At 30.7% G+C, this 27,162-nt stretch overlaps 2 protein-coding genes across 3 annotated transcripts in view; one reads left to right on the top strand and one right to left on the bottom strand.

Moving 5' to 3' along the window:
* Positions 1-26,191, bottom strand: part of Rab3-GEF (Rab3 GDP-GTP exchange factor) — a 316,556-nt gene extending 290,365 nt beyond the window's left edge. The window contains exon 1 of the mRNA XM_075355604.1: positions 25,983-26,191. The gene's annotated coding sequence lies outside the window, so the exon portion shown is untranslated. The remainder of the gene's footprint in view (positions 1-25,982) is intronic.
* Positions 5,802-10,375, top strand: LOC142318925 (uncharacterized). Of its 2 annotated transcripts, none has more exons than XM_075355603.1 (2): positions 5,802-6,109; positions 8,656-10,375. In XM_075355603.1, exon 2 carries the CDS (start codon positions 8,694-8,696, stop codon positions 10,371-10,373), a length of 1,680 nt encoding a protein of 559 aa, XP_075211718.1. In that variant the 5' UTR covers positions 5,802-6,109; positions 8,656-8,693; the 3' UTR covers positions 10,374-10,375. The 2 variants fall into 2 exon arrangements, with proteins under 2 accessions (XP_075211718.1, XP_075211717.1); XM_075355602.1 differs by having other exon boundaries at positions 5,802-6,114.
* Positions 26,192-27,162: the final 971 nt, after the last annotated feature.

Genomic DNA, 27,162 nt, shown 5'->3' with positions numbered 1-27,162 from the left:
AGTTATTGATAAAGAGAGCGATAAAAATAAAGGTCGTTATAGAAACGGATTCGATAAATTCATCATCGTTGATTGAACGCAACGTTGAACGGTACATCGAACGCAACGTTGAACACAGCAATCGATTCCCCAAATAGAACAATCGTTTTGAATTTTATTTATATATATATATATATAGAAACATGTATAAGAAGGAGAAACAAATGATTGAAATTGACAGATTGAATAAAGATTTTAAACGTAAAATGCGGCTTTCCTGTTGGGTTTGGCTGAAGAAGATGCTTTATTTCAAAAACGCTTTAAACCGATAATAGATCCTATAAAAGAAATTAAAGCAAAAATAGATAAACCAAAATCACCAGTAACCGATGGAGAAAATGATATAGACAGAGTAGGTCGCGAATTGGGTGACAGATTGACAAGTCATTTAAAAGAACACCAAGATAAGCGTGAAAAGAGTTTGTTGGAACAAGATTTGGAAATTTCAGATGAAGATGAAACCGATATAGATAGAGTAGGTCGCGAATTGGGCGATAGATTGCTAGCTCATTCAAAAAGACACCAAGATAGGTGCGAACAGAGTTTGTTGGAAGTGTCAGATGATGATGTAGCTTCTTCTACCATGTTATCTGAACAATCAACAATACCGATATCTGAGGTTCAATATATAATGCCAGAAACTCCATTTTCTGAATCGCAAGAAGATTATTTACCGTATATGCGAATGATGAAGATAGGTCCAAAAGCATCAATGGATCATGTTTATGGTGTAAAATATGATAAAAACACAGATACGGCTACATTAGGTGATATTAAAATTGAATTTACCGGTGATAAAATCCTTTTGGGAGAGATGATATATTCGACCACACCGGGTGTCCTAGAGCTGTTGTTGTTCAAAAATCCAGATCTGACAAAAGTTCACACGGTAGATATGCAAACTTATGGTGAAATGTTGAAGCGTACCGGTGCTCACTTGACGGATGCCGGCGCAGTAAAAACGAATAAATCTTTCAAATACAATGAAGTCATCAGAAAGCTGTTCCCTTCAAAAAGACCAGTTAAATCAATTTCCCCATATAAAACACCATCAACGTCGTTCAGCGGCACCGGGTTGTTGCATGCGCAACTCAATTATAATCCAGTCTATTTATATTGGCACGATCCAAACGATCTGGTAGCTAGATTGCATACTCTTGTAGGCGAATATGACGCGGGAAACAAGGGCGTTTCTAACGAACTGATATCCATAATTAAAGAATTGAAACAAGTTGAATTTGAAGAATAGATTGTTTGTTTTTAATTTTTATTTTTGCTAATATAGAAATGTCACGATTAAGATTAGGTCGTAATGGACGTCGAACAGCTGGAAAACGAGGGCCTCCCGGGGAAGGTTTTTCGTTGACTGGTGATGGAAATTATGATATAAATCACCATAGATTGTGTAACGTGTCCGATCCTATCGGTGATTCGGATGCGGTGAATTTGAAACATACCAAACAAATGTCGTCAGGTTTCCCCATCACAACAGACGGAAATTATGATATAAAAAATCATAGGTTGTGTAACGTGTCCGATCCTATTGATAATGCGGACGCGTTGAATCTGGGTCGAACCAAAAGTATGTTTGATGAATACACATTCAATCTGTATGAAAAGTTTATAGGTTTGGAAAGATTAAATGCATATGATGAAGATATTAAAAAATACATAGAAGATGAAATGCAAACGCTTACTAAGGATACTATACAATTTATAAAAGAAGAAAACATCAACCTTAAAACAAAAGTTGATAGATATATAGATGATGCGATAGAGACGGCTATTAAGGAAATTTCGGAAGCGATTTTTAAAAACAATAATGATGGCATAAGAATAAATTTGGTTCGTCAAGATAAATAATGTATTTGAATGAAAAAATAATTTTTTATATATAGAGATATGAAGGTGAAGAAGAAAAATATTTCCAAGAAAAAAGGCGGACGCGGTATAATCGGGTCAGTAATCAATAAGGCTGTAGATTTATTGCCATTTGAAGCTCATATTCCAGGTTACAATTATTGCGGTCCGGGCACCAACTTGGATAAGAGATTGAAGCGTGGTGATAGAGGCATAAATAAATTAGATGAGGCGTGTAAACTGCACGATATAGCTTATTCGAAATATTCAGATAATAAAACAAGATCTCAAGCCGATAAAGCGCTTGTCGAACGAGCGTGGGAACGTGTGGTTGCGCCGGATAGCAGTTTGACTGAAAGAGCGGCCGCCTACGCAGTAACTAACGCGATGAAACTTAAATCCAAATTTGGCGGTCGATTGAGATTGAAAAAAGGCAGCGGTATGGTTAAGAAAAAAAAAAAAATAATCGATTCAATACCAAATCGCGCTTTGTACGATCACGAAATGATTGAATATGCGAAACAATTGAAAATTCCACATTTTCGCGGTGTTTTTATGTTGGATGCTTTACCGAAAATGATTTGGAAAAATGAATGCTCGATAGTGAATTTAGACACTTCAAACGGCCGCGGTACGCATTGGGTTTGTTTCCGAAAAATCGACAAAAACGTAGATTATTTTGATAGCATAGGCGATGCGCATCCGCCTCCAGAACTGATGAATTATTTCAGAAACTCTAACGTAACGTACAACTACAATAGATATCAGACCGATGATGATGTGATTTGCGGTCGATTATGTTTAGAATTTTTATCCGAATAAATTATACGTTTTTTGTTTTTTATTTTTTCTAAATAGATATGTCGTGTCTATTATCGATTGACGGTAACAGTTCGATGATTAAAAAATCATTTTTTCCTCCGATCGATCTTTCAAAAGGCCAATACGAATTGGGTCTCAAATGGTTGATGACAGCCAACACTATCCCGAACGTCGAGGAAAACAAAAATAATAAATTTTGTTTCGCTTTGGAAAAGGATGTCAAAAAAGATGAAAATAATAATTATGTGTTGACAAAAAAGCAATACATAACAATACCAACGGGCAGTTACGAAATTGAAGATATTCTGTAACTATATACAGAATAAAATGAATAAAATTAATCAAACCATCACATTGCGAGCTAACCCAAATACGTTACAGTGTGAAATTAAAAGCACCGTATGGATAGACCTGTCGGATACAGATTGCAGTATCGGCAGGCTGTTGGGCTACGGGCCGATAATTCTGAAAGCGAATGCAACGCATCTTTCGGATGAAATAATAAATATCGCTTCCGTGAATATAGTACGCGTGAAATGTAACATTATTTCGGGCAGTTATAGAAATGAAAATCAAGACCGCATTTTATATGAGTTTCCGCTGAGTGTAGATCCGGGTGATATGATTGAAGAATATCCTCCCTATATTGAATTTCTACCGGTAGATGTGAGAGCAATTTACGATTTAGTTATATCGTTGACCGATGAAAATGATAATTTATTGAATTTGCGTGGTGAACGAGTAAACATGATGTTAGTATTGAAAGAATCAAGGACCCATCGGAGTTTCTGAATATAATATTGTAATTTGGATTTTTATTTTGTTATTTTAGATAGACATGCCGCTAGTATTTGAAAGTGATGATGAAATTAATGTTAAAAAACGTTACAAATTGACCGAAGAAAGCGTTAAAAAATTAAAATCTTTAGGTTTTGAAATCGTCGACAGGAAACTTAAAACACCATTACGTTATTGAAATAAAAAAAATTAAACTTTCTCTATAGAGATGAATTATTTAACAGTTAATAAAATAGCGCGTTCAGATGAGTCCCTAACATATAATCAATTTCACAATCACTATTCCTTAGCGAATAAAATCGAAAAGGAGATTAAAATCCCTATAAATCAACCAGACGTGTATACCGTTCCGGGTGAAAGTTATTTGATTTCCGGTAAACTCGTCGGAGCAGACGGAAAAAAATCAACTACTTCAGAATTAGTTAATTTTGGTGTGGCCTTCTTATTCCAGGATATACGATATCTTATTAACGCGCAAGAAGTAGCTTCGGTGAGAAATGTAGGCGTGACAACGGTTATGAAAAACGCTCTTTCAATGACAAATTCTACGTTGACATCTGCCGAAATAGCGGGATGGATTAGTGGAAAAAATAAAGTCCATTTAGATGAAAATGGTAATTTTAATTTATGCGTACCGTTATCGATGCTGTTGGGTTTCGCTGAAGACTATAAAAAAATAATCATAAACAACAGACAGGAATTGGCGTTGAGACGTTTTGATAGCGATGTAAACGCGATATGCGCTACGGTTTTCGACCATAAATCTAAGATAGAATTAACAGACATCGTGTGGGTTGTTCCGTACCTCAAGGTGGCACCCGAATATGAATTGGAATTAGCTAAAATAAGAGATCAAAATAAAGATGTGCGTATGGCGTTCAGAGCGTGGGACCTTCATGAAAATACGGCGGTTCCTCAAACGAATTCTTTTATATGGAATGTGACAACGTTGTCGCAAATTGATAAACCGCGTTATGTTAGTGTAGGTTTTCAAACCGATAGGAAAGATAAAGCCATGAAGGACGCGTCAGAATTCGATTCGTGTAACGTTAAAAATATTTGTGTAATGATTAATTCGAATAAATATCCGTATGAAGATTTACGAGGGAATCAAGCGTTGATGTATAGAATGTTTATTAATTTTCAAAAATCATATTATAAAAATATAGATTCACCGTACACGTTTTCAGATTACAAAACCAAATACCCTCTGTATGTGATCGACTGCTCGCGTCAAAATGAATCCGTAAAGATTGGTTAACGGATGGAAGTTTGATGCTAGTATGCAATAAACTTGGTATTAATAATATTTTAAATGATGTATTCATTCTGACGAATCGTCCTAGTAAATTGTTGAATTCATTAACATTTTCAGTTGCGTACAAATTTACATACATTTGTAATAATTTCAAATCTTGAATTTGCGTTTCGTCTATCTTGCTTAGTGAATTCTACTTTCTATGCGGCTATGCAGTCTTTATATATAAAAGATTTCGAGTGGTTTATCTAAATTATCATTTAATTTTTAATGTTAAAATTCGCATGTAAAATGCGAACGCATTATTTTACTTTTTAGTATCAAGATGTGATATTATTCATACCTTATATATGTAAAATACGAGTAAATAATTATTATTAATTTTTTATTTTCATATAATATATCCAAATGAAATTTAATATAGTACATTACCACTGTAAATGTATGTTATGAAATTATGTATACATTTTATATATATAAAAATGCTAGCTGATTGTAATTTATGAACGCATTTTAAATGTATAATTAACCGACAACAAACTAAAATCAAATTATCAATAAATGTTATAAAATACAAGTAATATTAACGTTATTTTTGCGTTTTAAATAATGTTTGCAATTCAAATTATCATTTTAATTTTTTGATAACTAAGAATAAATTATCAGTAAATGTAAATAGTATTAATGTTATTTTTATATTTTAAACGGTATAATATATTTAATTTAGTTATCAATAAATGCTATTATTATGTTTTTACATTTTAAATGATGCAATAATATATCATGATATATTTATGAAAATTTCTACATCAGTAAAATTACCACAATGTATTTACACTCATGATAACATATGACACTTAACCTTGATCTTAAGTGTTTTTTGTGCAATTATACTGAATTTATATTGATAACAGACAACTACTCTATACGGTGTAATTTCATAAAATTTATTAATTGATAATTTATTTTTATTCTTTGCGTAATCGATAGATAACCAACCTCATTTCAATCGAGGTTTATTCGTGTTAGTATATGTTTGCATCTTTGCGAGTGTGCCAAACGTGTGTTGATTATGTTTACTCATATAGAATTTAATTCTTTAACGTTGTGTATGGATTACGATTCACATCTTCGAAAGTATTATATTACAAATTGTGAATGTTATGTCGAATATAAAAATATAGTGCATTTAGTGTCAACTTGTAATTTTAACTATTTAGGTTGTATTCGTATGAGTAATGGGCAAGTCATACATAAAATATTACCAATAATGTTTGGTAGTAGATTAGATTATGAAATACGCAAAGTAAATGACGATCCATTTATTCATTTGTATGGTACTTTTTATTTAAACACTGTAAAATATATTAAATATTATTTTATTAACAACTTAAAAAATAATCATATATATTCTGTGCGAAATGGTGAAAATAGATTTATATTTAAAACTTTAAACTTTCACATCGAATGTCAATACGAAAATGATACATTAATATTTAAAGAAGAAAGTGCCAATTGGATTGATGCTATAAATTCTGAATCGCTTGTTCACGAAAAAGAAAAAGATAAACACGTAATAACGAAAGATGATTATTGTAAATTTTTTTCTGCAGTTTTAAAATACGGACCAAAATTAGACGATTTGAATAATAAATTATTGGTAACGTCGGGTTTTATATTTGAACGCGTTTTAATTTTATATGACAAAAAAAAAAATTTGATGCTGAAAAATTGAAATTATTATTTATAGCTGGCAATTTAAGTTTCACTATGTACAATAATAAATTCAATTATGAAGTCGACAAGTATCATTGTATTTACAATCCAATTGAATCATATAAAATTGTTAATATAAAACACATTATAAATACAATTCGTAGAGTGTCGCATACGAAACGCATACATATAAATCAAATTCGGTACACCGACGATGATTTCTTTTTTATATGCCCGATTTCAACGAAGGAAATTAAAAATGCAGGAGAGAATGTATCGTCAGCCATGCTGACTACTACATCGATACAAATAGAATTTGATGTGATTTATCAAATTGTAAAAGATGAAAGCATTTACAGAATAGATCACAAACAAGATGACGATGAATATAGAATTAGTTTTGGTATGCACCTTAGTAATTTCTACATCAAACGCGATCGCATTCTAAATATAAAAAAGAGAAATACTTTTATTGTTTTGTATATTTATAATGATATTTTATCAGTTTCGTCTACATCTAATGTATTTATGAAATATGTACCGATGGTTAATTTATTTTGTACCCAGTTTGAATTAAAATTATTCTTTTTTAATGACATTAATACGTTACACTATTTAAAATTTTCATCCATATCTAAAAACCTACCAAAAAGTATAATTATGCAACAACCAGCTAACGCTGTAGTTGCTGTGAATAATATAAAAAGCCAAACATTCGAACCTATATCTCAGGAAATGATACATTTATTTTTGTCTTCGGTTGGTTACAATTCTATGCTGATTTATGATCATAATGTAACACCGAACGATGTATTACTGAATGTAATATTTGATATTGAAAGTGTTGATGGTTGTATAAAAACTAAAATCAAAAATTTAAACGAGAGATCTTACGATGAATTGAAATTGGTAGAACGTGAATCTATACCGGTACAATTTTCAGAAATTCAACGTCAAATTTTTAATATATTAGATGAAGCAGATTTTAAACAATTTGGTTCTTATTCATACGATGATTTTATTGGTGAATCTAATGTTAGTAGTAAGATTTTAAAATTGTTAAATTCGAATTCTAAACACAAATACCAATGGAATTCAGCGTACAAAGAACATTCCCAAATTCAATTGTATACTATATTTGGGGATATAGAAGGTCATACGAATGGGGATGGTATTATTTTAGACGAATCTGTATTTAAATTTGGACCTAAATTTTTAGAGTCGGTTACATTTCACGTTCGATGTATAAACGCTATAGAAGGAGATAAATATTGTTACCAGGGTAAAAAATTCAAAATAAACAGCAGCAACGTGGATGTGAAATATATCCAAATTAATAAGCGAATAGATGATGTATTATTCTTTGGTATCATAGAATCGAAAAATAAATTAAATATTAGAGCATCAAAAAATATTACAGTCAGAAGTGACGAGTTGAAAAAAAAAGGAAAATCAGTTTTATTTAAATATTACATTTATGTTGAAACTCTTCTTAACCATTTGAATATCAAATTATTTAGTTACTACGATGCAACTAACAATATTATTGTTTGTAATTATAGATTTCTAACTCCATTGTGTGTGGGAAAAAAATTAGCAGACTTGCAAGGGCAAAAATCTGTTATATCTGCGATAAAAGATCTATCTATGTATAAATGTAAAAATCGGTACGGAGAAATATGTCATCCTCAGGTGATGTTCAGTCCAATTTCGATAATAGGTAGATTGACTGTGAGTCAAATTTACGAAATGTTTATGTCTGAAAAATTAGCCATTTCAGACGATGGGCGCATGTTTATAGCTCCGTTGAGATACAACATTCATAATATGTCGGCGGAAAGAGTATTAAAAGTAGGTGAATCTAGATTAGATCTAATGACCGTTGAAAATGGTATACAGGCTAACAATCTAGGAAATTTTTTTTATCATTTAATTAGCAAAAATAAAGATTTAATGAATAAAACTAAAAACAACATGCATATTCTAATGGAACTGTATAAGTTAAATGGGATAAATATAAATCCTATAACTAGTATTAAAATGTTAGAAGATAAAAAAACATCAAATACATCTGAAAAAACTTCATTTTTCGATGATAAATCGGACGATGAAAGTTATTCATCTGATGAATCTTAATGTTAATTTGTTCTTTTTTGTTTTAGCTTATTATTACAACTATTAGTTGATCGTTTTAAGCAAGATGTTTTCGACTGCAGATACAAACATTAAAACATCAAATATAAAAGATTTTAAAGATTTTAGCATTTTACTCGAATCTTTATTGGATCGATACTCTGATGATAAAAATTCAAATTCTGAAAAACCTATCAATCAAAATACACATAATGTAAGTATACAAGAAATCGTAAACACTTCAAAGGTTGACCAAATGAATAGCAATATGCAAAAAGAAATAAACGTTAAAGATTTGAATGTAAACGATGCAAATTTAAAAGTTAATTCTAACGTAGATGAAATTAATTTTAATACAAATGTCAGTTTAAAAATAAATACTAACACACAAGAAAATATAACAAATTTAAACAATGAAACACATACACAATATAATGCAGCTAATTTAAATGCCAATATACAAGAAAATGAATTAAATATACAAAATGATAAAATACAAGAAAACTATGAAATATCACCTGGACAAATATACACAAATGAAACATTCATTGATAATGTACAAGAAATTATAAACAATAACGTAGAAAAAAGTACAAATGAAACCATTTTAAATGTTAATATAGAAGAGCGTATAAATGATAATATTGATGAAGTAAGTACAAATGAAACTAATTTAAATGATAATATCGAAGAATATATAAATGAAATAAATGTAAATGGCAATATTAATGAAGTAAGTACAAATGAAACTAATTTAAATGTTAATATAGAAGAGCGTATAAACGAAATGAATGCATATGGTAATATTAATGAAGAGAGTGCAAATAAAATGAATTTAGAAGAGACTATAAACGAAATAAATGTTACAACCATACGGAATGATTTAAATGCGGATGATGAAATACCTATAGAACTAGATGTAAATATGACTGAAATAAATGTTACAACTATACGGAATGATTTAAATGCGGATGATGAAATACCTATAGAACAAGATGTAGATACGACTAGTTCTACAACTATGGAAGTAGAAGATATAGAAGTGAATGATAAAATGCAAAATGTAAATGCAAAATCTAATAAGTTAGAATCGTTAGTTAATTCCATATTTGATCATTCCGAAGACGAAAAGACAAAAAACAATGAAAATTATACTTATAATCTTTTAACTAACGATCCGTTACTTTCACCATTTTCCGACTCGTATTACCACAAAACATCTACAATGGCTGATGATGAATCGCACCTCGACAGTGATATAGATTTATTTATAAAATCAAAAAGTTATACGCAAAATGACATTGAATTATGTAAAACGTTAACTATCGAAAATCAAATAAAAAAAACAACCAACTACAAAAATAATTTACTCGTGATTAATTTATTTGCGATATCGATATGTCATGATGATTTTGATGACTATTTTAATAATTCGCAAATTTATTGTATCTTATGTAAAACTAGCGTTAAATTTAGCAAAATTAATATACAGAAACACGTAAATTCGCATACCCATTTATTTGAATATTTAAACATTCCTTATAATAATTACATTAAAGGTTCTTTTGCTAGGTTGTCGATAAATTTTAAACGAATGATTAAAGAACGAGATATATACATCAAAAATAATAATTCAATTTTAAACGTTTATAACAAATTACGAGATATGAAAGAAGATCAGTCTGCGTCTGGCTGCTGTACTGAACAGACGTGTGTCGCTCTATTCGCATTCCTGTTCAGAGTGTAGTAGATAAGCAGTTCTTATCTTAAATACACAACTGTATATTTTCTTGAACAATTATGTTGTATTTTATATGCCAGTGTTAAATATTTTATTATATTGTAATCCTGTTTGATAAAAAATATTTGAAAATGAAGAAGTGCAATACCTGTGAGGGAGAATTACCGATTGATGGAACATACATTATTTGTCGTTTTTGTTTATACGGTTACCACCATAAATGCGTTGGAATTACGGAGAATACATATCAGCGAATGTCGCAGAAAAAGAAAAAAGAGTGGATGTGTTGTGAGTGTCGCAAATCAGTCAAATCTACTGACAATAAATCAGTGGATTCGGCTAAAGAAATATTAGATTTCACCGGTATTAATGAATTAAAAGTTATCATTTTAGAACTCAAAGCAGAAGTCAGAGCTTCTTCCAGTAGGACCGAAAATGAACTTGGTAGGCTATCCCTGTTCTATGACGATATTAAAAATGAAATTAGTGAATTACAGAAATCTAACAAGGATCTTCTCCAAGAAGTGAAACAACTCCGAGAAAGCGTAACAGAGAAGGATAAGAAAATCGCTTCGCTAGAAGAAAAAATCATACAACTCGAACAATATGGAAGAAACAAAAATATTGAAATTCACGGGCTAAAATTACACCCCGATGGAAACCGTAAGGAAAATTTACATGACTCTCTTCAGAAAATCGCTGACAAACTAGATATTCCTTTCAGCTTGGACGGTGTGGAAGCGGTTCATAGACTACCTACTAGGAGGAAGACTGATTCACCACCGATCATAGTGGAGTTTAGCAGCAGAAAAATGCGAGATTTCTGGATCAGCAAAAAGCGCGAGAAGCTAACAAATAATATGGTTCTTGCAGATGGAAGTGACAAAAAAGTGTATATTAATGAAAATCTAGTAACATCAATAAAAGACTTACTTTATAAAACGAAACAAAAAGCGGGTGAACTTCAGTATAAATTTGTTTGGGTACGAAATGGTAAAATATTTGTTAAGAAAAGTGAAGATGTGTTTGCTATTAAAATTAACACTGAGGCGGATCTGCAAAAAATCAAGTGAGTTATATAAATTTGTAACTATGATAGCGTTATCCCTAAGAGTATAATAGAATTGTTTCGTAATAATATTATTATGTTCATTACATTCAGTTCTGTAAATGTAAGCTCACGTATTAGTTATTTCTATCATTTTATTGCATGACTCAAGATTCTTGGTATTACTGTTCCAATATTATAAAAAAAGGAAGACCTTCACTTAATTTAATTTTATGCCAATTCAGCAGCTACTTTTCTATGTTTATAAGCATCAGTTTATTTCTTAAAGTGAATAATAGTTTGATGAAAACTATTTTATTTTTAGAAATTGGCTTTAAATTGATAAGGATAATTGACTTGCATAACGATGTATTTCTCTTGCGAGCCTATCTCAAAAATGTTATCTCTGTTATGGTGACGACATTGATATCAAATAATATGATACTGATATCATTAAGTTACACCTACGATCTTATTCGAGCGTTTGTTCTATCGAATATATGTTCTCCCACCCCTTTAACAAAAACGGTTATGCTGTGTTTTTGCGTAGATAAGACATTAGTCATAACAACGATTAGTATTAAATTAGTCTTTACAAATAAAATTTATATGTTTCTAAATAAAATGTTTTTATTATGTTTACAAATTGTATAATCTGTATAGCTTATGTAATCTGTGCGTTTTAGACATATTTTCGAATCCCTATTGAAATGGAAAACATTAATGAAAATAATATTTTTAATGGCCGGTTTTTGGCTATTGATAATTACTACTCGAACCTAGACGAATTTTCGCAAGATTACTCCTGTTTATCGAAACTGAGTATACTTCATTTAAATATTAGGACTATTCGCGGTCATTGGGATGAATTCTTGATTCACCTAGGTAATAGTAACGTAGATTTGATAGTTCTCACGGAAATAAACATTACGGATAATGAAATAAGTTTAATTAATTTTTATCAGATTAATGGCTATGACTCCTATCACTGTGTCCGGAATATTAGGTCTGGTGGTGGTATTTTAATTCTTTGTCGTAGCACACTCAGTGCTGAAAGAATAATGTTGGATTTGACTGTCTCAAGTTGTGAACTATTATGCATTCAGGTTTCAGTGAAATTGGGCGTTAAGACCTATGATTTTACGATAATATGCTTTTACAGACCGCCAGATTTAAATGTTCATGAATTTTTACATGATCTTGAAAATATTCTTCATAATTGTAATAATAATAATGCGGTCTTAATCGGAGATATGAACATTGATCTTACTAAGGAAAATACTGTAGTTAGTTACTATCAAACCTTATTACATACAACGGGATTCATGTGTTGCATATCTGATATAACGAGGGAGGAAATAAGAGATGGGGTAATTGTTAGATCTTGTATAGATCACATTTTTATTAGAGGCTTTCCTGATTACGTTTTTTCTGGAGTAATTGAAACTAAAATTTCTGATCACTATGTGACAATAGCAGATCTGTTGTACAAGAATTCATCCCAACGATCGATGGATGACAGTCTTGGTTCATTTTACTTAGATAATGCCTTAATTAGATATAAGTTAGATAGCATAAATTATGACACCTTAGGTAATAAGATGGATAATAATCCATCTGCATATGAGAAATTCGTTGATATAATTAATTCTGTGTATAACAGTTCTTTAGTTTGCAGAAATACTGATAGGATTAAAATTCAAAATAGAAAAAAACCATGGATGACGGATGACATTCTAAATAAAATAAAGTATAGAGACAAACTGTTCAAAAAATGGAAAAAAGCACCAGCTAACCTGGAAATTCGAAAAGATTACATATTATATAGAAATAAAATTAATATTGAAATACGAAAAGCGAAGGAGAAGTATTTTAATGATAAATTTAAAAATTTTCAAAAGAATGATATTAAGGGTAACTGGAAACTACTTAACTCTTTGATGGGGTTACCCTCTAAGCGTAACTTAGACGATACTATAATTAAATATGTAAGCGGTACATCTAATAACGCGGGTAAGGTCGCTGCAGACATTATCGGTAAACACTTTGTAACTTCAGTAGATGATATTAAACATAATTGTATACATAAGTTCTTGAAATTCACGGGTGGCAACTGCATGCAGCTTGTGTCTTTTCATTTACCTTTAAGTTCTCCTAAACAAATAGAAAATATAATTTCATCTATGAATGATAAAAAATCGCCAGGTGTAGATGGCATACGAATCAAAGATTTGAAATATGTCGTTAATAAAGTCAGCCCTTTAATTTCAATTATAGTAAACAATATAATTAAATCAAGGAGGGTTCCTGATCTACTGAAGATGTCTATTGTTAGACCTATCTATAAAGCTGGTTCTTTTAAAGATTTAAATAATTATCGGCCAATTTCTATACTGTCATGTATCGAAAAAGTTTTTGAACGGTATGTCTCTATGCATATTACTAAATACCTTGATGATAACAAATTAATCAGTGAAACTCAATATGGTTTCAGAAAGGGGATTGGGACTAACGATGCTATAAATGATTTATCTGATTTTGTCAATATTAACTTAAATAAATGTAACCATGTAATCTTACTTTTTTTAGATTTTCGTAAAGCTTTTGATACGTTAGACCATCATAAACTTTTAGATGCCCTAAATAACCTAGGGTTTAATGGCCCTTTTAATAATATGCTACAAAACTATTTAAGTAACAGAAAACTTATTGTTAAAATTAAAGATAAATATAGTGATAGATACGAAATGGATAGTGGCGTGCCTCAAGGGTCTATCTTGGGCCCAACACTTTTTAATCTGTACGTTAATGATATGTCTAGCGCGATCTCTAATTCATGTCTGTTGCAATACGCTGATGATAGTGTTTTAGCATTTGGACATAAGCGATTGGAAGAAGCAGAGTTTTTAATGCAAGAAGATTTTAATAATCTATTAAAGTGGCTTCATGACAAAGGCCTAATTATTAACGCTAAAAAAACTACTGTTTTACATGTAAGATCTCCTTATCTTCAATCCCAAAGACCAATAAAAATTATTTGTCATACATGTGACTGTATAAAAAATTACCACATAAATTGTAATTGTGAACATCTCCAAAATGCTGACAAATACAAATATTTGGGTGTACATTTTGACTCTTTTTTTAGATGGGATCACCATATAAAACATATATGTAAAAATTTAAGAGTGGTTGCTATGAAATTCCACCACATCTCACCCCTATTACCAATTCACTGTAAACGCTTACTCTATTCATCCTTGTTTGAATCTGTTATTCGATACGGCTTGACAACATGGGGATCAGCCGCAGACTATCTCATAAATAAAATAAATTTAATACAAAATAGGGTCCTCAAAGATATTGCTCTTTATGATTCTGATAATTATGACACTAATTTAAATAATCTTACAAGGTTTCTGTCAGTTAGAGGTCTATTTAAATTCTTAATTATTTTTAAGAACTTTTACAACAGTGAATACAGGGTAAATATAGAAAGTGGATACAATTTGAGAGCAATGAGCTTTATCACAGATAGATATAATAATACTTACGGTAAACGATTAAAGAAGTACGTTGTTCCTGCATTACTTAATTCTTTACCGAATCACCTCAATAATGTAAAAATAAAAAAAAATGATTTAAAAAAACTTCTCATTGAGTGGGCATTAATTATAACGTAATAGGTACTAACAGGATTCATGTTGGATTTATACTGGCAGTCCAGACAATTATAACATGATTATAGTTATTATTTTAATGTTGATAATTATTGTAAATCAATAAATAATGTATTGTTGAATGGTTAAAGCTTAGTTATTTATTTTCTTTATGTAATTGTTGCAACAAGATATTAATTGTGTAATTCGTTGTTGTAATTAAGTATAGTTTTGTTTCTTGAATATAATTTTAGTTACTAAATCTAATACATTACAATTATTAAAGAAATAATTTGTTCATTAGTTTTTAAATATTTAGTCTAATTTTGTAAAATTAATTTTTATAATTGTACTACTATTATAAGTATTATAAAACTAATAATATCTTTAGTTGTTACATAAAATTGGTTATTACATTAACCACTTAATAATGTAATAATACTCTTTAGTATATCTGTCGACAGACTTAGGTCTGACGGATGACCATGTAAGTTTTAAATTGTAAATAAAATAAATAAATAAAGATAAACAAAACGAAGTGGTTAAAGGTGATACGATAACTTCAAAAACTAAATTAAAAAAAGAAAAACACAAAATATCAGTAGTAGATAAAATACTACCTTCCAGTTCAAAGTCAATAGAACATACTAAAAATGAAGCAGTATCAATATCGTTTTTGTTTAAAACTATCAATAAAAAAGTATGTAAAACTCACATTGCAAATTTAAATAAAATATTAAATAATAAAGTTTCATATACCAATTTGTATGTCATTTTATCGAAGGAAGAATCTAACGAAGAGTTGACAGATTCAGAAAATGCGTACATTAAAAAATACAAAATCGAATACCAAGATATGAAAAAATATAAAAACACTACAAATATAATAGAGAAACGGACACTAAAAAAAAAAAAAATTAAAATTTATAAATACGAATTACAATATTTTAATATATTTGTACTGATGAAAAAATACAACTTGAATAATTTCATCGAATCTATCGCAACTTATACTTATGATGACATTTATCATAAATATTTGGATGTAAATTCTAAAAATCTAATTAATATCATAAATACATTTAAAATATATGCCAATTACTTTTCTACAACCATAACCTTAAATGAGCGATCATTTAAATCGTTGATGAAATTTTATAATTTAGACGTTATACACTCTCATCATATACAATTTATTATAGTCAATCTCATGAAATATCTATTTACACCTATAATTAGAACCACTATAGAAACGGGAAACAAAATACCAGATTCAGCATTAATTACACATATGTTTACTTATATTAAAAACGGAGATCAATGTAACGCTACCAGATTGACAAGAAAAGACGATTTATGTAAAATTGCTAGCGATATAATTAATTATATTAGCATCGAAGTTCTTAATCGCAACTATAAAATACAAAATATCGAAATCTTTGTCGATGGCTTATATAAATTTGATAGGCATATATATAATGCCGTATTAACTTCCATTTACAGTAGTTTATTAAATTATGTAATATACATTTTACATTTAATATTTGTAGATATGCAAATTTCATTTACTCCTAACGAAATTGAATACAAGTCAAATATTTTTACCATTCAAAATTTAAACTTTGACAAAAGTCCATCGTTTGGTATTCGATTTTTATGAATACGACAAATTCATAGTTACGATAATACTCATACAACTAAAGAATGATGGATTTGATCAAATGTTTGGTAACCAGTCAAACTGTTAAATAAATTATCGCGCCGTAGGATTGAATTATACGGTCCGATTGGTTATTTAAAATCCCTAACAAGATTCTTTCAAGAGGTAGCTAATAGTTTCTCTTCTGAAAACTGTTTTTTTTTTATGGAAATTACAAAACTTTTCTAGATGATGACAGTAATTTTATCTTTTCTTTTTTTTAATTCCCTTTTACTTTCCCGTTTAGCACTACAGTTTTGGAACTTTCCCTTCCAAATTTGGACATACGCGGTTTTCACCGGATCTTTACGTTTGACACTTTTTTTTTGTTGAGTTGGAGGAACCCCGTTTACGGGCGCCGAAGCAGTGCCGGGCTCGCTAACAGGTTCCGCAAGCTGTTACAGAAAATGAGTATGTATTCCAGCACACTACCGACTAAACCTCCACTCGTGGAGACCCCACCTCCTGGGAAACCACTAATAAAGCATTACTTCAGGAAGGGGGTAAGCGCCCATACACACATTCGGTCTCGACAAGCAAACATCATCCATACCAAGCCACTACACGTACACACTGCACACCATAAATACCTAAAGAAGGAAAACATCCAGGAACATAGCACACCTAACAGTTACTAACACGTACCACACACATTTATACATTCATACTATCAAGCCAACACAGAAGACATGCCCATACAAATTATGAAGACATGGCCGTTACGTTCTGACACCTAAGGAACCGAAAAAAACCAGATGTTCGTATATACGTGTGTTTCGGTGCTAGGTGTCGTACCTTATTTCATCAGAACTACTCGACCGATTTTGACCTAACTTGCTCAGATTACTTCTATACATGGGCATTGATGCCGCTAAATTCAATTTAAAAGGTCAAGGAGGTGAGGCTGTATAGCCAGGTCACACTCAGTATCTCGAGATTTCGCCTAATTAATGTCTTACTTTTCTAAGACACATTTGTTAACAATTAAAAAATAATATTTACAAAAAAAGATTTTTTGCAAAATCGTACCACCACCCCAAAAAATGCTCTAAATAAACTACTGGCTAAGCGGATATACTGCATCACTAGTACCCCCTCTCAACACAAGGAGCTCTAATGCAGCATTGATGTATAGCGCTGTAGTCTTCCCCAATGTTGTGACGTCACAGGTGAGGTAGAATTAAATAAATGAACATTTAACCTGTAAAGAAGTATGTAAAATGGCCGCTAGTACCGCCACACCTACGCGAATGAAATACGGTATGCGCTTGCGCTTTAGTTAGAATCATTGAATAACAAAAAATACTATATTTAAATAAAATAAGTATTTTAAATTAAGTTGTGTGTGTAAGCCGTGCATCAGAAAAAAGCCGCGTGACGGGAAAGTCCTATAACTATGTTGTCAGCTTTTTTTAACTGTAAACTACTTTGTAACTGGTCAAAAGAGCACAGGGTTGCACACAATTATTTGTATTATTATGATTAGTAAAGGAGTGGAATCTAAAAATATTTACAATTGAAAATATACAATTTGGGGTTACAACACACATTACTGTTAAATGTGAGGCGTTATTAATGTTTGATTATCCTGTAATTTTATTTTATTATTTACAATTTATTTTATAATTATAACCGGTGCAAAAGTTAGTTTTTACACCACGATTTAAAATTGTGAAATATGTAAAATTACGTTTCCTGTATTTGCAGAAGTGCCACCTTTTGTAAACATATCGGAAAGAAAATTTAAATTAAACCAATAACACTTTAGTCCCCACTGTTACCGTCACATTCAATACTTAGTTTAATTCATATTTGCTTTTCCGCACAGTACCTTTCTTTCTTTTTCCTGTTTCGTCTCCGGTAATTACCTTTCAGATAATTCTTCAGAGGATGAATGAGGATGATATGTATGAGTGTTGTAATGAAGTGTAGTCTTGTACAGTCTCAGTTCTACTATTCCTGAGATGTGTGGTTAATTGAAACGCAACCACCAAAGAACACAGTTATCCACGACCTAGTATTCAAATCCGTGTCAAAATAACTGACAATTACTAGGATTTGAACGCTGGAATTCTCGACTTCCAAATCAGCTGATTTGGAAAGTTCCGCATAGTACCTACGAGCAATGAATAAGAATTGATGGTATAGTTCAGAAATACATCATCATTCTGTTTGTCTTCAAGACTGCACATATCAATCATTAAAATCGTTAGAAATTGCACGGATAAAATTCGTCTATTTCGATGCGGGCAGAAATACTAGCTGTTGGAAATAGCAGGTTCCGTTATTTCTATTTAACTGCATTTTTTAATTTCTAAATCTAAACGTACTGTAAGCCTATAGCATTTTAATTTTTTTTTTTTTAGATGGTAACCGTACAAATCTTGCCTTAATCGCGTGGCTAATGCGTTGTACCGACTGCCGGTTCTCTAAATGAATGTAAACGACTTAAAGGTAAAGAAATATTTACCTTTAAAAACATATAATTGAATAAAATGATTAAATGCACTGTGCCCAGCACTTTTTCTTACAATTAAATTAGAACAAATAGTTAAACACTGTATCACTTAAATTTTCATCTGAACGAATAGAATAAAGTCACAACTGAACGCTCTGCAGTTTAAAACGAGTAAGTTATTAAACAGTACTTGCAAACAATTCATTAATTGATAAATATGAGTCTTAGAAAAATAAATAAGTTAAATTAGTATCATGTTTCCACAATAACAGAAACGCGATTTTTCTATACCACTTTGATTAAGTTTCTTACTTAAAAATTTATTATTTATAATATAAACTTGTTTTATAATTAATCAATAAATTTTATTAAAAAATTCGAAGTCAATAAAATGAAAAATATTCATATGTTATATAATGTATGTTATATAAAACACTAAAAACTTCTGCATTTTGACAAACTGATAAGGCCTCAAGAAAAGCTTATTCTGGAATAAATCTAACGGTAAAGTAAGATCGACTCGTCTAAATATTAAAATATTTATACGAGATATAAAATCAAGAAACCGATAGATGGCTTCTGTACTTTCACAACATAGGATATGTTTCCCCTTTGACTGTGACGTCACGATAACATTTCAAGGGGTCAGAAGAGCGTTTCGGATAATTACAAGCATGACAGGTGTGTTTGTAGTCTTCTGTCCGAACCATACGCTATGACGTCAGAATGACGTAAGGGATCGAACAGAAGATACCCCCGTTTCCTATGCCGGACTTACATAATATATCAAACTAATGTCCGCCTATCCTGGCCGGGATAGACTTTCTTCAACTAAAATTTATTAATTTATAACATAAATTAAAAAAATAAAATGACATTTTAAAAAAGTAAATGTTAATAAAAAAATATAATAAATCTGTATAGATTATTTGAAAAACGTTTTTTTTTACAAAGGATTCGTTGGATAAAAAAATTCCCATTGGACAAAAGTAATCCTGTCCGAGTTTTCTTCAAGAAGTAAATACTACCTCTCTCTCTCTGTTTAACCTTCGGACCACCTAAGTTATTACTTCAGAGGATGATATTTATGAATGTACATGAAATGTAATCTTGTACAGTCTCAGGTAGATCATTCCTGAGATGTGTGGTTAACTGAAACCCAACCACCAAAGAATACCAATATCCATGATCTAGTATTCAAATCCGTACGAAGGTTTTCATTATGTAATCTGGTAAAACTGAAGTGAAAGTGAACGCGATGTATTCGATTACAACCCGATTAATCTAAGCAATAACTTAACTTTTAGAATTTTGATCAAGATCACTGAATTATTTTTTTAAAAGAAAAACATGAGAATATATTTTTGGGGCCATTTTCAGAAAGATTTTCAGAACGTATAGATATTTTTGTATACTCACACTGTATGTTAAATAAAACCAAAGTTTTTGAACAGAAGATAGGTATTTTTTACTTGTTTTTCAAACAATATGCATCAGACTATGAAATATATCAATCATGTGTGTTGTAAAGACTACATAAAAGGTGAACCAGTCAAATTTTTCAGGGAGATACAACCAACTATTTCAGGTTTTGTTTTGTGAAAATCGGTAAAGTAATATTTGAAAAACACCTGTAAACAGACTGACACAATTAATTTTAGTCAGTTAATGATTCTAGAAACTAAAATGTGCATACAAAATGTTTCTGAAAACTCCAACTTCTATGAAAAAATTATAATAGCGAGTACATAAGATACTGTTGTAGTTTACACCCGATAGACAGAGATAAAAATAAAGCAAGAGGTAAAAATAATCCACGTAGAATATAGGAGGAACCACAATGCTTTAATGGTTTGTTTAGGCAATTCTTTATATCCATGGTGGTAAACTTTATTCTCAAAAGTTCTTCAAAAGACAAACTTCTGTTTTGCACCAAAAGCACAGAAAATAACCAGTCCAACACCCTCAAGAGCTGAATTAGTTATCGATTTACTCCCTCTTTCATGCTTACCACCCACCAATCCACAATCACCACTATGAACTACCCATATCTCTAAATCTATCAGTTCATCAAAGAATCATCGCCAATGATAGGTAAACAGGAAGTGAAGTTCATCCAATCACAAAACAATATTTCTTTCAATAATTTTTGTATAACCTGTTATCATTATTAGCTCTAACTTAATTTACACATTATTTAAACATTCATACAATAGAAAAACAATGGAATAAGAGGCACGATAGATTTTTTCAGTATAACAACACATGTTATATGAAACTCTGCCGTAAGATCAAACTTAATAACAGGTAGACTTTTAGTCTGTATCATGTTAAAAATCTCTTCAGACCAGCCTATCTGCCGAACTAGATGTAACAAACACATATAAACATATACACATGCACCGTGTACAGAATCACCAACGTCACCAGACCAACCATCCAGTGTATAGATCTGCGTGTATACAATTACTGCCAAACACATTGTCCTTTTTCTCTTTGAGATTATTTTTTACTACTATGAATGAATATTGTTAATTTGTCATTATTGTTATTTAAATAATAAAATATTAGAAAATTATGTATAAATATTGAAATATTAAAAAAAAAAATGATTTAATGGATATCATTATTAAGTGGAGTGAAAAACAAATGACACCATAAAATGTTGCCTACCTCTTTGAAGCAAAAAAAAAATGAAAGCTAGAAAAATTCATTCTGGTATACTGAAAAAATGTTTATGGATGTGATTTTAAATTTTCATACATTTTGTGAAAATCCTTTATTATTACAGTATTGCTTTTTGCACAATATTTTCCTTTTATGAATAATTAAACCACAAATACTACCTACTTCATTTAGAACTTTGAGCCATTTGAAGAGAACACGTAAAACATATAATGAAGAGAAAGATGTGTTGATTTATGTCACCAAAAAAATTTTCCTTCTCCTGTGCAAATCGAATGAAAGTACGATTATCATAAGTGCCTGTGGAAAAAAAAAGTCTCACAAGTAGGAACTCTGTTGTACACACTTACCCTTAGGTGTTTCCTAAATTTACTGAAAAAATAATTAGGCAAAATTATTTGAAACAAAGAGTACTGGGGGCTGGATCTCTTTGAAATATTTCTAGCGACAAGGATAACTGATCTAATTTATGGAAATGTTGATATATAGATTAGAATTATGGAAACCTTATTAAAGAACTGAACAATGTTCACTAATATCTTTTGTCTTTTTAAAGTAACTAAACGTGCATATTTCATCATGTATTTTTTGTTAAACATGGGTAAATTATTGTTCACCTAACCTTTTACTTACATTATAATAAAGAAACAACAAAAAAAGGTTATTATTATTACTATTATTACTCAAATGCCACAACAAAATAGAAAGCCTCACTGTAACCAATAATTTTGTTAATTTGGTAAATTACCTTAGGTCGCGATTGCATGACCAATACTAATATGCATAAGTAAAAAAGGTTTTTTTCTAATCAGTGTAAGGTAATTAACAGTAAGCGATTTTTTTTTTTGGCTTAATGATATCACCACATAAGCTTAAAGATTGTGCATGGGATATGGAAATGGAATTTTGTAGTGTACAAAAAATACCATGCCTGACCGGAATTTCAACTCGGGACCTCTGGATGAAAGACTTTTCTTACTTTTTTCTGTTTAGCCTCGGGTAATTATCTTTAGAAGAGGATGAATGAGGATGATATATATGAGTGTAAATGAAGTGTAGTCTTATACAGTCTCATTTTGACCATTCCTGAGATGTGTGTGGTTAATTGAAATCCAACCATCAAAGAACACTGGTATCCACGATCTAGTATTCAAATCCATGTAAAAATAACTGACTTTACTAGGGCTTGAACGCTGGAACTCTCGACTTCCAAATCGGCTGATTTGGGAAGACGTGTTCATCACTAACCAAACCAGTGGGTTCTGGATGAAAGACCGAGATACTACAACTCTACCACAGAGATCGCCATATTACGCCGATTGTTAGACTCCAATTTCTATATTTAACATCCTCTTCATATTATTTGCTAACCTATGCAACACAAATTTCAATAACACTAATCTGAAGGACAGTAAATCTATATATATGAAAGCCTTCATTCATTCAATGATCAGTAAGTTCTACAAATTCCTGAGTACTTATAAGAATAACATTTGCCAATTATTCATGACACCTTACTGGAAAACTAAGCATAAATTAAACTTTTCTTTTTTTTTTCTTTTTCCTGTTTGGCCTCCGGTAACTACCATTCAGATAATACTTCAGAGGATGAATGAGGATGATATGTATGAGTGTAAATGAAGTGTAGTCTTGTACATTCTCAGTTCGACCATTTCTGAGATGTGTGGTTAATTGAAACCCAACCACCAAAATCCACGATCTAGTATTCAAGTCCGCGTAAAAATAACTGGCTTTACTAGGACTTGAACGCTGGAACTCTCGACTTCCAAATCAGCTGATTTGGGAAGACGCGTTCACCACTAGACCAACCCGGTGGGTTAAGCAAATTAGCCTGATTATTAAAAACTTAACAAAATTGGGCATTTTTTGTTTTATTCTTAAATAGCTTAAAAATAATTAATAATTAAATTATTTTAATAAATTAAATTCAAGAGAAAGAAAGGGATTAAACCTGAATAAGTATAAATCATTTGATCAAGTTGGTCAGACAACATATAGTTACTTCTTTATAAATATTAAAGCAATGCTCTGGATAGTGAAAATCATAAGGATCCAACAGATTTCAAGCCCAAATAAAACATCAATGTACAGTTTTATTCATCACCAATTCCCAGAGGATTGAATGATGTAAATTTCTTATACATACCTCTAAGATATATGAAAAATATTTGTAAATACAGCTATTCTAAAAATTAGGCCCTAAAGATAAATTCTGGTTGGCATATCTTGAACTTTAAATGTTTTATTTACTTAAATTGAAATGCTTATAAATGGTGTTCTGATTATGCTGAGTAACTACTCCGCATAATTTTAACTACAATCTAATGCACTGTTATTACTTCTAAGATTATTTTTGTAATTATTTGTAGTTTCCAATTAAAAATCTTGATAGTAATTACTCACTTCAGGTCTCTCTCAACAAAAAAAATCTGTTGTACTAAGCATCAAACTCTACATGAAGTGGGTACTGAAACTGAATTACTGATGGTGAACAAAGTTCTGTGATCCAAAGAGACATGTAGGTAGCAAGCAAATAGTCTATGACAGCTGATGCTACCAATGCGACACCTATCAGGTAAAGCCAAGTAGTTTATGTGCTCCAATAAAATATGCTGCGTATGCTATTTCAAAACAGACTATTCTTATTAAACTTGTATCTCATTTTTAGCATTTAAGCTATTTCATACTATTTAATTTATATTTTACCACAGATATTATTTTTTTGAAATGAAAATTTCAGGATGTAAGTATGATGCCTATACACTCTACAATGGCAAATATATTATAAATCACTTCAGTTTATCAGTTGATAGCACTAAACAAAGAAAGCATAGGAATGGAATACATAATTACAATATTAACCATATAGGCGAGTATATGTTTACATAACAAAAGAGTGGATAAATTTGTTGCTTTGCATTACCTGTCTAGTGTTTGCTATCCATACCTGTGATACTTAAAAGTAGCTAAAGTATAAGAGTTGCCAGTCACAGTTCTTTTTCTAGGAACAATAATGAATACTACAGGCACTTCTGGTGTTCAAAGAGAAGGTGTCATTTAAGTGGCTGAATAATGCCTGAAATTTGTTATCACCTGAAACTGGCATGCTGATAAGTGCAAACTCTAATAAGAGAAGGTAACATGAAATCACTTCAATCATATTCCCTAATGCCTTAGGTGGGATGCTTCAAGTTTTAGAAAATACTGTCATTTGTGCCTTTTGAGCAAATGTTTTGTGTCTCTTCTCATGCTACCTAACTATTTCAGTTTTGGCATCTAACAAATGCAACAGAATGGATGCAACAGTTTAAATAGAAATAATCAAGACAAAATCAAGAATTAGAATTTAGTAAGTAAAACGCATGTAGTAGTGGCATAAAATATTAATAAAGAGATGTAACTTATTACCAAAGCTAAAAAATTATTATAAGCAGTGCCTTCACAGATTTTTTTTCATAACTTTAACATTTATTAATAATGGTAAAGTTACCATTACCCGACAACACAAGCACTACTATATGCTTCATGTGAGCTACAAAAATGCAACCTAATTCCTTCTGCTCAAGTTCAAAAACTTGAAAAAATGTTGTAAACAAATTTTTACTTCTTTGACATTATATTAATCACTTGACTAACTAAATATTGTGTTCTAGCAAGAATCGAGCAAGTAATGCTAACGCAGCCAAGTAGATATCAAATCGTTAAACATACAAGTAAAACAAACTGGGTTTGTCCTACAAATTGTTAATTTACTACTTATACACTACATTACATTGAAGTCACACCGACGAGAACAGGCGATTTGGGTAAATTCACAATAAATTAAATACCCGCGATAAATAATGTTGCCAATGTAGCGTAAAATAAACGCATTCTGGGGATCATACTTAGTGAATAATTACCAAAAATGAAAACCATTAATTGCATGTAACCAACTATAAAGAATTAACCACAATAATGGTAACTTATCACCTGAGCAAACCCCACGTATATCACAAAAAGTAATAAAAATCAAAAACATAATTATAAGTAATTCGGTACTTACGAAGTATATTAATGTCAGAAAATTCAAAAGGTATCAATAAACCTACCATACCGGAATGTCACTAGATTTACAAAATACAAAATTAAAAGAGCCGGCTTATAACGTACTCGCATCAACGTTATCAGTTTGACGGCCTCACTACTGCAGGTTTGCCAGTGTTTCATAAATAAAAAAAGTTCGTACTACTCTAACTGATATTGACGAATACATTTGTGGCAATAAATACACGCAATCATTTTGCTAAATCAGTGCTATTGTAATACATATAACAATTATCGATAACGACCCATTTCAAATAGATTAGTCTATTTTTGTTGATTATTCACTCAAAGTACAAGAGGCGTTCGTGTAACAAAATCATTAAAAAATGTACCAAAAATATGTTCTACTTTTCTCAAGGCCACACTTCCGACATGGCTACTTAATTATCAGACTTGCATAGAATAATTCTAAATTTAGAATAAGTAAATAGAAACAAACGGGGAGCCCTTACAACATAAAAATACAACCGAAAATGAAATCTTAAACGGTTTATTCGTCTATATTCAGCAGTTACATAACTACCTATTAACTGTTGTAATAAAAAAAACGTCATCGTACAGTAAAACAGTAAAAAAATAAACATATCACTACATAGTTATGCATACTCGAAAAATATTTTATGACTATATTATTATGGTGGTGATCATCGTACACACGTACTTTATATTTCAGATTACTTAAAAAAATAGTACTTCGTACTAAAATAAGTTTTATGATACAAATAATTTACCTACATAACATTGAACATTTTTACTTGTTTGTTTCCAACCGCGCTTAGGTATTCGCACACAAAGACACTTACGACAACTTATCACATAACACCCAATTATATTATTGCAAATCTTCATTACAGAACCCGCTATCAGGGTAGTAGATTATTAACTCTAACTTGGCTTCACACTGATATCAGCCCTTCGTTCTGGTTAAAAGGTTGTAGTTATTCAGTGCTAAGTCAGGTTGTAAGGGATAGTCAAAACCATTTTCTTGCTTTCCCAAAGTTTCCTTTTGAGAGAAACTGATTCTCTTTTAGCATGTTCTTTAAGCTTTGGCTCCTAAAAATCTTAGGTTTCTTTCCAATTTTGAAAGTTTCAAGATCTCATTAGATACGAATGTCATAACAAACAATATTGAATTTTGG

Source organism: Lycorma delicatula, chromosome 2 (genome assembly GCF_047948215.1).
Source record: "Lycorma delicatula isolate Av1 chromosome 2, ASM4794821v1, whole genome shotgun sequence".
NCBI lineage: Eukaryota > Metazoa > Arthropoda > Insecta > Hemiptera > Fulgoridae > Lycorma > Lycorma delicatula.
This window is presented reverse-complemented; position numbering and strand designations above follow the sequence as displayed.

Coding starts and splice junctions, on each gene's coding strand:
- LOC142318925 (XM_075355603.1), top strand. CDS start 8,694: ATGTTTTCGACTGCAGATACAAACATTAAAACATCAAATATAAAAGAT.